Here is a 16,914-nt window from a genome sequence, read left to right as displayed (position 1 = left end):
ATTAAAAACATTTGAATTTTCCAGAATAAGGCGAAGAGGTTCTATCTTACATACAAAACATAATTCCATATTCCGTTCGAGATAAAAATAATGAAGTTACCTGTCTCTCAATGATGTAGTTGAGGATGGGTGAGCCACCATCGTCCACACACTGCTTCCAGTTGACCGTGCAAGAGTTCTGCATGACATCCACCACATCGATATTCTGTGGAGGAGATGGTACACCTGGAAGAGGAAAGAAACAAAATAAACACAAATGTGCATTGTGTAAGGCAGAGATAAACATTATCGACAAATTAAATAAAAGAGTTCTGCAAACGATGAGAACTTTGATGGATACAAAAACGAAGAAGACCATTGGCATAACCATAGCCAACAAATTATTGAATATGGAAATGTCAAAAGCGGTATAATCGACGTGCATACATGGGAAGATCTGCATGCAAAGACAAAGTTATATTTTTGTACGTTCCATCTTCTGTCTTCTCCTGTAGGGAAATGGCATGATGCCTCAAGATCAGCATCATGAACTAGCTAGAGGCATTTGATATGTGGAGGTATCGTGGAATGCTACGCATTCCATAGACTGATTTGGTCAGTATCGCAAATGTGCTCTAAAGAGCAAGAAGAGATGGACATTTGCTGACTTATATTGAAGTCCGGAAGGCGTTCTATCAGAGACATGCGCTTAGAGGAGAGAAGTACAAACTACTGCACCTAATCATAAAAGGTGAAATAGAGGGTTGATGAAGAGTGGGCAGAAAGCATATCTCCTGGCTCAGGAACATACGAGACTAGGAAGTAGGAGGGGATTAGGACAGTCGAGGCACTGTTTAGAGCTGCCTATGACAGGGACACATACTCTCAAGTGACAATCGATGTCAGAGGGACTTGACATGATACATAAATAAGAAAAATAACTCCCTTAGGGGATTTTATCCAGTCTTTGCCTACAAAAAAATTGACAAACTAAATATATTGTTGACTAATGTAAATACGTACTCTGCATGGTCAGGCTGACATTCTTGACGTCCTCTCCTTGTCCGTTGCTCAGCTTGATGGTGTATTGGCCGCTCTGGTCGCGGCTCGGCTTCTTCACCTTGAAGATAATCTTGTCCGTGTCAACCACGACCTCTACCTCCTTGATGGGCAGCGGCTTGCCGTCCTTCAACAACTTGGCCTCTACCGGAGTCTGCCTGGTTCCCGATACTAGAATAAACGGCCAAGGTAAAATTGTTAATAAATAGTTTCGGCAAATCAAATCTTCTGAAAAATATCGGCTGGTTTTTAGAGGTCATAATCACGATCATTTGCAGGTGCATAGGACACTGCATTGGTGTACCAATTTTTTGCATTGACTATGAAATATTGTGGCGAAGAACCAACTTTGTAAAAAAAATGTAAAAAAGTGGTTATCCTTCACCCCCTCACTCCATAATGACTTGACATTGATAAAATTAAGAAGAAGAGTTGGATTGATCACCTTGCTTTCATGTAACAGATAATCAATATACGCAGCATTTGGTATACCAATGCAGTGCCCTATACACAACATGGTGTGGATAGGGACATGATGATAAATAATAAAGCGTTTTTTTTATTTTAACAGCCTTTAAAATCCAAATTGTTTGAAGTAGGAGCAAACCGATAAGAAAGCAAAGCCGTGTTGCGGACTCACAGATCAGAGGGCCAATTCCCATATTCTAATATAGTGAGTTATTTACAGCTCGTTAAAAATGCCCCCAAATCAAAATATTTAGGTCAATTTAACACTTATTTGAAAAAAAAAACAAAATGTTTTAATTACATACCTTTGTAAGGAACCTCCATGACAAACGGCCTGTCAGCCGGGCCGGCAAACTCCTCGGGGCAGTCTAGCGCTGGCTTGGACTCGCCCTGCTTGACGCTGAGCTTGCAAGAGCTGCTCAGCTTGCCAGACTCGCAGGTGATTTCACCCTCATCCTCCATCTCCAGACGGTTGAACACCAGCTGGTGCTTGCCGCCACCCAAGTTCTTGATCTCCACCCTGAACAAGAAGAAAACATGGAAAATAAATACGGAGTTCTTTGTTTCAGAAGCAATTACAATACTAATAATTTTGTCGCAGGTGAGTCCCGCGAAGTTTGAAATGATTTTTTAATATCTAGTCTATTATCCAGTGCATTTGCCTATGATGCAACAGGTTCAAGTATCGCCTTTAAAATTATGTTTTCACTCTAGAATATTTCAGTCTATAGACTAGCATGCAAAAAAAGAATTAAAAACAGTGCGCGGAAAATTGTAATGGCTTTGGATCAGTAGTGCTCAATAGCTTGCCTAACACATTTTGTCCATACGGAAAAATCAACATTTCGACCTAGTAGCAACAAAAAATATTTAATGAATGAAAAATGTGATGTATAGCGTTTAGAACCTCTCCTGATGTTTCAAATATCACGAAGGCATGTAAAAATCTTGCCAGAATCTACTGGGACTTCATTAAAAAAACAGTTAATAATAATTGAATACAGGGTAGTTTTACCTTTCGGATGGTACAATAGGTTCTCCATTGAAAGACCACACAGCTTCAGCAGTCTGATCTTGTAGCTCAACATCCAGAACAACTTTTTCTCTTTCGATGGCTTCTGTGTCCTTCAACTTCTTGTTGAAGCGGTTGGAATCTGTAATAACAAGTTCGATTGGTCTAAAATAACGTTTTGAGACTAGAATGATACTGCTGGATGTAAGAATGAAAGACAACTAACAACTTAAATGGTTCCTAAAATACCATCAAATAAAATAAAATGGAAAATTATGTAACTAAAACTGCACTAACCCATTAAATTTACATCTGCTACTAATTTATTTTTAAAAAAATGAGAATTTCAAAATAAAAAAAATGAATTTTCGATAATTCTACTTTTAAAGTCAGTTCAAAACTTTTATTCGAAAATTAAAATAATTATGCAGGTATTTTTTTTTTTGTCAACAGTAAGTAATGATGATAATTTACCGATTGGCCACTTTGGAGAAACGCCTGAAACATTATATCATCCTCTCATAAATTATTTAGTCCCTTTTTTTCCTGGATCTTTTTCCTGCCTCCTTCTAAGTTTATTGCCTACCTGACTACTTTCTTAATTGTATATCATTTAAAAAAAAATTATAACGTTAATGTGCAGGCTCTATCAACTCACTAAAATACAGTTGAATTTGATAGCAAAGATGTGTTCTTATGTTTTTTACATAAGCGCAAATTTTGACCAACTTTGCTTTCAACTTGTCTGTTTTTTGGTGACTGGAGCTCGTCAAAGTATATTTTTTTAGTATTTTTTGTAATGGCTAAATAATTCAAAAATTTTTATAAATTTTCATCGAACTGAGGTAAACCATTTCGATTTCTTTATCGATAGCAACTCAATATTCCACAAAAGCTACTGATTATAAGGTAGAAACTTACAGTTGATGATAAGTTCGCATTCAGTCTTGTCAGCGTTAGTCTCGCACTTGTAGTTGCCAGCGTCTGTGACCTTGGCGTCCTTGATGATAAGTTTCCTCTTGCGACCTTCCTTTACAATATTGATTCGCTTATCAGGTTTAACTACCTCACCGTTTTTGAACCTGTGAACAGAAAGTCGATCAATGTCAAATATAATTGATAGGAATATTAAAACGGGAATTACGCAGGGGTCCATATTATTAACCCTACTAAAAAACTTCAGAATTTGTTACCAATAAAATTATCATCCAATAATTTGATGAGATTATTATTATAATTTTGTGAATTGGAATATTCATAAATAAAAACTGCAATTTTAAACACGTTAAACTAAAATATATTAAAAATATTTACCATTGCACGTCTCCCTCTGCATCATCCAACTCGCAACTGAGAGTGATTGTTTCTTTCTCAATTTGTTGCATAGACTTGAGTACCTTGGTGAATTTGTATGGATATTCTGAAAACACAACCAATCCATGAGATTTCAATGAAATAAAATATTTATTGATACAGGTCATAATATTTACACTTAAAATCACAAAAAATATCAAGAACAATAAGTTCGGGAAAGGTTTAATAATAATCAGGTTAAAAGACAAATGATTACTTGAAAAAAACTTGTTCATTAGATGTTTGATAAAATCTAATCAAACTAATATATTTTTAACCATGTGTTTACTCATCTTGTAATAATTTGTGCTTCCTAAGGCATTCATTATCAACCATTTAAGTATTTTTGTGGCAAAACTTTTCGACTATCTCTGAAGGCGTCAAAAAATTATGAATAGCAAAAAAATATATAATTTTGGCGTTTCTGTTTATTAGAGTATATGAAACAAAATGCTGCCAGTTCTCACACTTTAAATAAAGGTTTTAAATGTTTTGAAAATTAAAAGCAATGTCTCACCAACAATGACGACTTTGGTGTCAGTTCTTTCCGCCTGTTTCTCGATCCTACAAGAGTAGGGTCCAGCGTCCTCCATTTTGGGACACTTGATGACCAGCCGGCAGATCCCGGACAGGTCCTTTGAGATGGCAAACTGGTCATCGTCGTCAAGCTTGACTTCACCCTTGTACCAGGAGACGATAGCGAGACTGTTGCTAACGGTACACTCCAGAACGGTCTCGTGTCGGGTGTAGCCGTCGATCTTCTTGGACAGGGGCTTGGTGAAGGTGTAAGTCGGGTCGGCCTCTGAAAGTGAAAATAAAAATCTTGGTTTAGAAAATTTCATAAAAAAAGTAAATCAACAATGTTTATAGTTATGTTGGAATCTTATTAATCATCTTTATATATATATCTATAATTATTCTGTACGTGTGATGACACTAAACTCCTAAACGGTTTTACTGATTTAGGAGCGATTTTCAGCGAAATGTAGATCTTTGCGCTGCGCGTGTTTGTAGATATAAAATTTTTCAATATAATCTGTTAAAAAAAATAGTAGCATAAATATTTTTTTCATCGACCTACCAGGGTAGGAAGGATGTTGTTTTTTGTGTTTAAAAAAAGTTTCTTCTTTGAATTCCGTATAATTTCTTCCCACTTATTTATTTAACTGGATTTTTGGTAATACTAAAATTATATCAACTGACATTTAATACATTTAAAAAAATCGCTATCCTAAATATAATGCGCCCCTGTTGTTAGAAGAGCAGAGTTTGACATTTGCAAAAACAATTCTTTATTGAGAAAATGATTATTTTGTGTTTTGCACGCAACTATAAAAAAGTTCCTAGGTACCTTTTTAAATTCAATATTTGAATATTAATAATTTTTAGTTTTGGAATTCAATCATAAACAAATAACTGAGTACCTAATTATCAATGAAAAGTATTTTTCCAAGATAATAGCAAGCAAGCCAACGTTTGGGTAGGACAACATCTGTCGGGTCCGCTAGTTAAAAATAAAATACGTAGCCACACATAACTCTCTTATTTACATTTCTCCATGTGAGACACCCAACTCATTCGTCACAATCATTATCTTTCTATAGAAATTTTTCTTGTGCCCTCATCTGGAGTCTCCGATGTTGGCAATGACTTCTTTATAGTGGGATTCTGGGAAATAATAGTCAGAGTGGTTTCCTGTTGCTTTCTCTGGTGGGTCTTGTTATTTGGCACGGGACATTAGCCATTCGCCCTATAACTATTTGCTCTGACACCGATGGTAAAGTAGGTAGTTTTATTAATTTAAAAATGTTTTAATTACATTCTTGTTTATACTGGTATTTTATGTCTTGACCAAGATAAAGCCCTTTACAAATAAATCAATCGATTTGACACAGAGAAGTTTTAAATGACTAAAAAAATGCCATTGTCACTGGTTTAAGCACACGGTACCATTTCTTAAATAGGTTGCTAACAAAGTGAAAATGCATGCAACCAAATATTTTAATATTCTCTTGTCATATTGGTTGAAAGTTTTCAGGATCATCATACTAATTTTCGGTGATGCTTAAATTATAACAAGGTTTCACTATTTAAAAACAAATCTTATAAATCTTTTCTAAAATGATACAAGGCTCAGCCTTCCTCGAATTGGCAGTGTTTAAATGGATTGCAAACGCATTTATTACTTCTTCTGTAGATATATTTAATTGTTTTCTTAACCATTGATGTCTGTAGATCTGGCATATATCTGCGAAATTACCTAAAATATTGATATCGTACATTTGCAGGATGAGAATTGGACACTGCCGCACGAGCAGTCACTTATTTAAAATTAACGGAGTGTAGAGTCCATGGTGCGAGTGTGGCTAAGACATGGAAACGCCGGACCACATACTTTTTGGCTGCCCAATAACTGGAGGATACAATAATTATTTTTAATTTACAAGCATACATTTTCCCATAAATGTCGCTTCTCTCCTATCCTCATTTACTCCCAAAGTGATTCATCGCGTAGGAAGATTTCTGAGTGAGAATCGTGGGAACTTTTAAGAGGCTGCTATTTTTTATTTTATTTATTTGTGTATCTTTTTGTACATAATGTTAATTGTACATGAAAAATCCTAGTCTACATTGAATCTTTTACGTGGATGGCAGAAATCATCCTTCACAGGATAAATTGCCAAAAAAAATTCTGTAGATCCTTTATAATTTTGTAAGTAATTTACTGCACCCAAATCAATTTATTAATTGAATTGGACTAATCATAATTTAAAAGTCTTACCTTCGACATTGAGGAAAGCGGTGCAAGTGACTCCTCCAATCTCAATGGTATATTTGCCAGTGTCCTCGACCTTTGGACCCATGATAATAAGTTGGTACGAGTCTTGTTCATTCTTGAACTTGTACTTCGAACCGGCAAACAATTCCTGAAAAATTCATGAATTACAATGTCATTTTAATTTTGATAAAAGATGTATAAATATTTTAGTAAAAATAAGGAAATTTTAAGTATTTCAAGAAATAAAAGAGGAAAAGGAATAAACTTTCTCTGACGTATGCGATATGTTTTTCAGCTTCCTTTCTAGTGCTTTTAGCTATCCACTTTTGGACTAGAATTTGGACACCAATTTTATTTTAATTACCAATGTCTCCAAAGTTAAATTTTTTGCAATTTTGTCTATTATATAAATACATTATTTGATAAGAAATAGTTTGTAATGAGGAATTTTAGCCCTATAGGAAATTGGAAACATGAATTTTTTTCTTAAGCGCTGTAAAAATTAAAGCATTTAATTGTACTTTAAAATGTACGATAAAAAATAAATATTTTGATAAAAACTACTTTGAACGCTATCATTAGTTCATTTAAATCAACCAAAAATTTCCGGTATACTTACTGTCTACAAACCAATCGGCAGAACTGACCGAGAAGAAGCGGATGAGAACTTGAAACGTCACATACGAGGTAATTTCAGAAATACAACAATTTAAAAAACCATAGCAATGATACTACGATACATAAAAAAATTAAAAAGACTTTTTTGGTTGAGTTTAATGGTCCATTGACAAATAAAAAAACAACTGAACTTTATAATATTTTAAAGTAATAATATAATATTTTTTGCTCACATCTTTTCTGCAGAACCACTTGGGTTTACAATTGGTCTTACTGAAGTTGCAGTCAAATACCACCTTCTTATCCTTGCCCTCCTTGGCGAACTGGTCCACGAGGGGTTTGAGGAAGCTCTCTGCTTTCTGAAATTATCACAAGCCCAAAAACTGTTAAAAACTTTCCATTTTTATTTATTTATTTACCACTGTTCATACCTTGACTGATAACCGAATAAGAAAGCAGAAATGACGAGAGGTGACGCCATACAACATACGCGCTATTTTTTTACTAAATGCATCTTACTTTTATCAAATAATAAGTTGCCAAAGAGATGCAAGTAAGGCATCCTACGCATTGAAATGCCAGCCATAACGCTTTATAATGTGTTTTTTAAAACTTTCTTTTACAATTCATATTAAACGTGTTATCAATAAATCCTTAAAACTCCCTGGATTTACAGAACAAAAGCAAAACTGACTTCAAAAATATCAATACCCTTAAAACTCTCTTCTGTTCCCTAGTTCACCCGCTTACTCTTTCATACCTATAACCATAGAACTAACTATGGTTTTCATTCCCCTATGCCCAGAATTCTTAGGTGTGCCAACAAACATACCAGTCTTGATTTCTTTGATAACAAGTTGTCTTCTTTCATACGATCACTGAGTCAAATTCAATTATAAACACCCCTCTCCCGCTTCCACTCCCACCAAGTCTACTATATACCTGTCTTTCTACTTTCCTCTATAATAATTTTCTATGCATAAATATGTCCTTAAAAAGCCCATTGGGCTTAAATATAAATAAATTAATCTGCACTATCTTACAATGGATCGTATCCATACATCAGTTTCTCATCACAAACGAAGGCATTTTCCTGCGCACCGCCACGTCTGATCATGACGAAATTCCTTTGCATAATGAAGGCAAGAAATGCAATTACCCACGACTTTAAATGCTGTTAACTTGCAATACATTACGCCATTAAGTTTAAATGCAACGTACCGAATTTTTGTATTTCTGCCTTTCAAATACTGATAATGCTCTTCCCATTTTTAAACTAAATGTACTACAAATATTTAAGAACGTTTATCTCCTCTTTCAGCTCTTTTATAGTAGCAACAAGTAAATGACTTTAATTGTCTTTTGTCAAATCATATGCCATTCGTTTTTTCAATTGAATATCAGTCAAAATTTGAATAGGGAACTATTGTTATTTTTTTTTAAAATTACTCCCAAAATTCGGTGGTTACTAACAAACTGTTTGATAATATGGCCGGTCTTGTAAAAATATGCATAAAAAGATTACGGACAAGTCACCAGGTTATCAAAAAACCAGTCTATTTTGAGTACCTACGTCCAAACTTTTGCAGACTAGTTCTGGACATTACCCATTAGGAAATAATCAATATTAAAATATATTAGATAATTATATAATACAGAAGTTCTGGCGTTAAAACTAATTGAAAAATATAAATAAATTGGGATAAATAAATTCCCCATTCTCCACGCACCTTCTTACAATGGTTGGCCCTTTTTATTATATGGTTTTTTCTTCGTAATTTTAGAAGTAATTTTAACTCTTTAAGGCGCAAATTTTGTTTCGATGAAGCTTTGAAAATTATTTAATTAAAAAGAAAATCAGATATTTTCAGTAATCTCAAAACTTACCATTCAGATTGGTTACGTGACTATTATTTTTAATAAAAATTGCGTTGTAAAGAATGGTTTTTAGTATATTTTCCGATTTTCCTCTAACTAAACCCAGGAAACAATTTGTTACAAATCTATGTAGTTGAGTCAGGGTCATGGTATTGCAATATTTGGGTAGCATATTAAATATTTTGGGGGCCAGAAACCTTAAATTTCTTTGCCCGAATTCAGAGTTTGTGGTAGACCCCATTACTCATCCTTTAGTTTGACTTCTGGAAGTGTGGGAGTGTTCCTTTTAGGATTTGCTTTCAAAAACATTATGATTCAAAAATATATAATTTTCTTATATCTAAGATCCCAAATTCCTTATACAACTTGATGCTGAATTACCTATCCGAAAGGCTTTTTAAAAGTAATATTAATGATTGATTTTTTAGCAGATTGGAGAGGTTTTAATATTGATTTATTAGTGCCTCCCCATCCTATTATGCCATAGTTAGGGATACACTTCGCTCGGGTGTTTTCGATTGGCTTTTCCGAGTTAGCGTTTAGCCTTGAATCAGACTAATTTTCTGTCATATGTTGTCACTTCAAAAAGTATAGCGGTGACAAGTTCATATTTAGTTTCATGTCTTTACATGAGATCACGCAGACGCGGCAACTTCATACTGATTGGTTAGTTTTTAGATCACAGGTTCGACGCAATAAGTTTGTGACCATGCAAACAAGTGTGATTTTGCACGAATAAATGTTGTATAAGATTTAGCCCTTATCGTAAGATCTGAAAAGTGAGCACTTCTGCCATTTGCGCATTAAAGAGTTTTAATCGTAAACGTTGTTAGTAAACATTCATTTAACATCTATCATAGTGGGTACAGTATCATAATTAAGTATTGTCATAGTTTTAAGACTGAGTTTTACACGTAAACACAATTTCTATATCTAGATGTCTTTCTCATTCAATTGCGGTGTCTAGGCACCTAGATGCAAATGTTTATAAAAATATTTCAATTATTCACTCAATACAAGCGCTTGGTCAGATTACACCCTGAGCGGTGAGGTATCGCGTAGAGCCGGTGAAACGAGCCAAATCGTTAAAAGGATAGTCAAATAAAGAGCAAAGTGGAAAGGCACCCGGGCCAGCTTCGCAAAAGGAATGACTGAGGGCAGAAACTACGGAGGTCGCCCAAGAGACGCTTTTATGGACCAAGCGATCAGGGACATCAGACTATAGCAGGTTCACGACAAATCGAAAATCACGAAAAATCGAACAAAAAACTTTACTTCATGTCTTCTTAAAATCAGAGTACGTTTTGACTCTTAAAAGACTGTGGTGAAAAATTCTTTGCGCGCGGTGATATAAAACCGTGTTCAACGGAATATTCTAAAGTGCAGACGTTAAAAAAAAGTGATGTCGTACTTTTTAATAGTTCTTTTCCATAATTTATAAAAATGAGCAAAATAAATTAAAAATCATAAATGTGCCGCTTATTTAGATGCGTGCATCCCCCATCACTGCCAATTAGTGATTAAATCTGTTTTACATAAACAGTAAAAACTGGCCACAGAACAGTGTCTCTGTCTTCCTTGTTTTGAGTTCTATCTTCGTGCTATCTTTTTAACAGATTTATTGTTGTATCGGCGGACATTCATTCTTCGCGTGGCGAGGATAAATATTTTTTGCATTAAAATCCAGCGTAGTTATACAAATTTTACTTTTCAAATCCGGAATATATCAAGTCTCGTATTGTATGTGGACTAGTGTGACATCACTGCCACATAAGAGTCATCGATTAAATAATATTGAAAACCCTTTAAAGCATTTTTAAAGACTTTTTGAACTGAATCTGACCCCCAACGCCACGCGAGTAATGTTTACAACCCACTGGGCTTTATAAGTTTTAACAATGCATTAATTTGTTAAGTTCTCCAAATGCCCAGATATTAATTTTAATTATCTCCATCTTTAGTGAGTTAAATACGAATAATTGTATTTTGTGATTCTTTTGATTATATAGCTATTTGTGAATTGCTGTAAAACTTAGTCTTAAACATGCTGATAGTGTTAAATAAATAAACAAATTATATTATATTAAATGTCACGACAATTAAGACTCTCAACATTCCAGTTCACAGACAAACACCTGGTGAAAAAGTAATATAAAATATTATCTTTATGAAATATTTTTCAGTCTTTCTGTTTTAGCTTTTGTGTCTAGGTAAATGTACGTAGAGGCATTAAAAATAGTGATTTTATATCGTTGAACTTAAATAATTACTCGCTTGTCCGGCATTTTATTTTTTTAACTCTGACAGAAGATTCAAAATGGCGGGTAAAGAACGCGAAAGATCGCAATTTTTTATTCATACTTTTTTTATTCAAGCCTTTAATTAGAAATTCTTTTTAAAACTGATTTACAGATTCATAAAAGCTAAAGACAGATGACTTTTCCATACTGACGCATACAACATTTTAACAAAAGGATGCTTGGTGCTGTAGGTACTATAGTATTTATAAAAAAAAGTTGGATGGAAAATGGAAAAATTGAATCAGAAAATGCCATAATTAAAAAAAGTATTATTTTAATTTCTCTGTAACGGGTAACTGATCAATATATTAACTCGCTTTCGTGCAATTTAAACCGAATTATTTTGCATAAATAATGACTCGCTGTCCGCCATTTCCATTTTCTTCAATCTGACAGTGGATTCAAAATGGCGGACAAGCGACGCGAAAGGTAACAATTTTCCATCCGTACTTTTTTAAATCAATCTGAAAACATAGTCAAAAGTGCTTTTAAATTGTAACATTGTATTGCTCGTAACAGGTGCCATATGACAGTAACATCTCATGAAGCGGTGCCGAAACGCCATGACAGGTGGAGATGCACTTCGTAGATGGGAAGTTGAAGACATAACAAATGGTATTTTTACACATTCTTGACGGTGACATGACGTGTGACATCATGCATGAAGAGGACGAGAGATGTTGAGAAAAAAAGAGTCAGAATATACGAAACATAAACTTTGATGGAATACGAATCACGTTGATTTAAATCATAGTATCCAAAAGTTAAAGATTAAGTCTGTACCTATATTTTTTCTACCATCATTGACGTTTTAAGATGACATTTATTGATAAGACTTGATATTAGACCATTATTTTGATAATTAGTATAAGACCCAGGCGGTTTATAGCGTCAGCGAGGTGTTTTCATTTATCGTTTACCCAGTTTACCACAAAATTTTAGGCTATTTTGCAAATGGTAGAATCGTAAAGTAATAGATTGCACTATTTTAAAAAAAAACTAAAACCATATTTTACTTCGCTTTTACAAAACTTGCCTTTAGACCCGACAGTAAGAAAAATAATTTATTTATTTACCAGTTATAAAAAATCAATAAAGTAGGCACCGATTTTATGGATACATTTCTGTAAAAATTAAAAAAATATATTTTTTTTAAATTACATAAATAAAAATGGAATAAATTACGTGTATATTAATTATTTTGTACAGTAAAATATTTTAAAAATTCTCTTCGAATAATATTATTTTTTTCCATCATAAACAATGACATAATGTGACCTCACTGGGATTAACCGCGCCAAGAACACTTAACAGTATACATTTTTTAATATTTTTACGTGTAAGAATATACAAAAAAGATAATCAACAAAATGTTACGACAGTTTTAAACACTACGTATTTATGTATATAGTTTAAAATGTCAATCTCGCGTCCCTTAGTTCCGCTAAGGTATTATTATTTTTTCCGTGTGACGCCGGATAAATTTTCTACGACGGGTTGAAATATGCATATTTTGAATAACTTAAAAACGAGACCTTTTGCGCCCTACAGGACAAACAGCAAGTATTACGTTACCGCGCCATTCTTGTACGCAACGTAAGAAGCACACATGGCGGGATAAGGTGTGACGTCAAAGTGACTTGACGCCAACTGCCAGCCGTTCTGTATGTGCTTTTATTAAACCCGAAAATTGTGGATACAAAATTATGGTTTTTACACATTGATAGTTATATTATTAAAATCCGAAAAATCCGCTACAAAATTTGGTATATTTTCAACTTAATTCCTGATTTGTGAAAATACCTTATTGGTTGATGTTATCTGTATAGGCAAAAGGGATAAGCGGTTAATAAATTTAAAACTTAATCAAGAACTTATAGTCCTTAAAATGTAACATGATTAGAATGACAGTTGTCAGAAAAAGTGACGACATAACTTTGTAGTAACGTCAAAGGATTTAGATTGACACACGAAAAACCATTTGTATCTGGCGTGTTAATTTATTTTTTTTTACAATACTTGACATAAATCAACATTAATATATTATTAAATCAGCTTTAAAACTAAAAAAATTTAAAATAAACCTAATTATTAACGACGTTCTTACAAGGTTACATCATTTTGCAAAACGTTATAGGTGGGACAATCTGATCAATGTAAATTGATCGAATAAAAACATTATTCGTTTGATGTTGTTCATGAAAAAAGTATAAATGTCTCATTTTTTGGTGAATAATTGTGTTAAACACACTAAAATAGGCTTGGTTTTTCGTTTTTTATATCAATTTTTGGAAACGGAGTTTCATGATTGCATGAAATAATTGATTAAATCGATTTGATCAGCGATCAGTAATTTCCCATCACTAATGAAATTAGTTTGACAGCTGTCATTCTAATCAAGTTTTATTTTAAAGACTATAGTGGATCGTTGTATGGAATTAATCAAAACACTTCGGTTTAAATGCTGTTTCGTATAATTCTGTAGTCTTTTTTGCTCATTTAGATGTTGTTTTCCTTCACATTGAATATAAATATGATAAAAAAACTTATTGATGTGGTTTTTAAGATGTCAAATGATACACTTATAAATGAATTGATACGACATTATAAAGTAGATATATAAAAATAATATAATATGGGGAAGTATATTTGATTTCTTTACATGCTGATATGATCAGAATATAAAATATCATGATAAGAATAAATATAAGAAAAATATCGTTTTGTATAAACATATATAATGAAAATGATAACTGAACTACGGGAACAAATAAAGTAAATATGAATTATTTATAATAATGATAGCATAGAACAAAGAATAGTCCAGAAGGAGCGTAGAATCATATTTGAATACATCGGACTGTGTCCAATAATTCCCCCACTTAGATACACTTCCGCCGCGCGCATACTTGAAGTCACCGAGTAATATTGCCAGATCGCGAAGAATATAACCATAACACAAATGTTAGGTAAAAAAAAAACAATTTGTTAATTTTTCTAAAATTTTATTGTGCACTCGGAAACAACGCCGTGGTGGACATTTAACCGACAGTATCTTAAAAACATCAAATATTATTTAACACGACATAAAAATATCCGTTTGATGTAAAATAAAATTTGTTTTATTTTTTCAAGTTCAAAGTTTATTAATAAAATTACTCTCATTCAATGATCTTTTACTTATTTACGCTGTTGTGTCAATCAATGTTTCCGCGTGAACAATAAAATTGAAAATAAATTAACAAATTGTTTTTTTTTTTAAATAATAATTTTAAATCTTACATTTGTGTTATGATTATATTTTTCGCGACCTGCCAACATTACGCGGCGACTTCGCGCATGCGCGCGGTGAAAGTGAGATTTTTTTAAAACACAGTCTGATGTATTCAAATATGAATCTACGCTCTTTCTAGACTATTCTTAATTCTATGAGTCATACATTGTCTAGGCTGTTTCCAAAATTTGTTTTTTAAATCGATACAACTATGAAGAAGAGAAATATCAATATAAACAATAAAATATGATTTAAATAATGGTGTTTCGATGATGAAAAATGATTGTTTGAGAGATTTGATTCGAGATACATAATGTATAGCGATCCATAGTTATAGATAAAGAGCATTTGAGAAACTGAAGAAATTGAAATCCTAGCGATTGTTTGTAGAAGAAATTTAAATATAGAACTTAAAATGACGAGTACATGATTTGAAGGATGAATGGAAGATGCATACACCGAATAACCATCCACAATCATAGCATTTAAAAAACTGATTACGTTAATATTGAAGTGTTTCTTAGAAGAAGATGACAGAAAGGATTTGTTTTTGAAGAAATGTCGAGATTCAAGTATGAATGTGGTATATAAATGAAAAATGCATACACCAAAAAGTCATCTACAACCTTAGAAAAAGACTAGATAAACGAGAAAAAAGTAGAGATTCAAGTGTTTCATAAAAGAATATGACAATAGAGAATTCGGAAGTTTTTAAAACAGAGAACGATCAGCGAAGATTCAGAAGACAAAAGTATAGCAATATAATAAATGAATAAGGAAATGTTCAATCGTATTAACAGTAGGTGATGAAAATAATGTTTTTGAAAGAATATGCAAGAGAATTTGCACCGCATTCCTTGGCATGAAAGACGCAGCTTTGTGCAACAACCATCTAACAGTAATACTTGGAAGCGCGATCGTCCGCCAATATTTCTGAAGATTTGGTTTAAAAAACCGTAACAAGATGCTAAAAGTCTTCGTTTGTCAAGCCAACCTCGTTCCTTCTGAACGGGTGCAGGGTAGGCCAGTCTGGTATTAGTTCGGCCAGCGATGGACGCCGCGAACGGGGTACTTTCTAAAACATACATGCATCAAATTTCCTGTCAAAATAGAGTCGACTTTTCACCTTAAAATACTTCAACTAAATTTTTTCGCATAAATCCATCTACTAGTATTTGTAAACAATCACCAACACTTTACAATAAACTTAAACTGATAAAAAACATTATAACGTTTATCAACTGTAACTTTTTTCATTTTGTCAATCATAATTAAACACTACTAATAATAAACCATACAAAATTGATCGATTTGATCAACTTTACAAAAAATATTATTGTAAGGGTCCCAAACAGTTGCCATGTGAATACCCGTTTTAAACCACATTTGTAAACAGCAATGAAAAATTAAACAACACTATTTTAAAATTTGATAAAGGGTGAATGATATAAAACGTTACATGCGTTGGTTGAATCTTACTTGGTAAATGATAATGAATGATTTTTTTGAAAATTTGGGTATATGAATGAATTTTTACATGCATTTGAAGCTGAAAATGTCAGAAAACATTTTTTATTTCGTCAAAAAAGACACATTTATACTTTGTTGACACATTTTTAACAATCTGTAAAATAGAGCTTTCTTTCACATGCGGCCAAAGCTCTTTGAAATAAACAGTACATAATATAACATACAGAGCAAAATACATCAGCTATTTTATCACTAAACATTTTCAATACCTAATTTCTAAACAATCCAGCCGACAATTTAGGAAAATTTTCGTATTTTTCTTTTCCTTGGTCTAAGCGCCAAAAATTATGTACACTTGAAAATAAAGCAATTTATACATTGTATAAATAAATATTATTCTCATAATGCATGATTCGCAGTCAACATGGTTTCAATTTATCATTTTAGGTTTGGCTTAGAAAATTTTAAGGGACAATTTGAAGATCTTACAATTTTAATAGTAAATATCGCATTTTTTTTACACAATAATTAATTACACTTTTAGTCAAAACTTAACAACATTAAATAAAAACGTTCTGTGTTTTGTATGAAAACCTTAGTTGTTGTGATGTTTTGAACGGAGTCTTCAAATTATCTCATTTCAATTTTTTATTTATATTTTGTTAGTGAATTAAATTTTTTAATGAATTTTATGGTATTCAGTAAGTAGTCCTGTATTCTTACT

At 32.8% G+C, this 16,914-nt stretch overlaps 1 protein-coding gene across 1 annotated transcript in view; it reads right to left on the bottom strand.

Annotated features, from left to right (window-relative positions):
• LOC148285679 (twitchin-like) overlaps nt 1-16,914 on the bottom strand; it is a 263,782-nt gene that overhangs the window by 99,538 nt on the left and 147,330 nt on the right. Inside the window, 9 exon segments of the mRNA XM_088239054.1 lie at nt 101-225; nt 1,003-1,209; nt 1,812-2,026; nt 2,522-2,660; nt 3,440-3,600; nt 3,833-3,938; nt 4,389-4,673; nt 6,654-6,798; nt 7,502-7,627. Coding sequence (XP_088095180.1) covers nt 101-225; nt 1,003-1,209; nt 1,812-2,026; nt 2,522-2,660; nt 3,440-3,600; nt 3,833-3,938; nt 4,389-4,673; nt 6,654-6,798; nt 7,502-7,627 — 1,509 coding nt within the window.

Source organism: Micrasema longulum, unplaced genomic scaffold (assembly GCF_059751315.1).
Source record: "Micrasema longulum isolate JH-2025_06_02 unplaced genomic scaffold, ASM5975131v1 h1tg000014l, whole genome shotgun sequence".
Classification (NCBI taxonomy): Eukaryota; Metazoa; Arthropoda; class Insecta; order Trichoptera; family Brachycentridae; genus Micrasema; species Micrasema longulum.
This window is presented reverse-complemented; position numbering and strand designations above follow the sequence as displayed.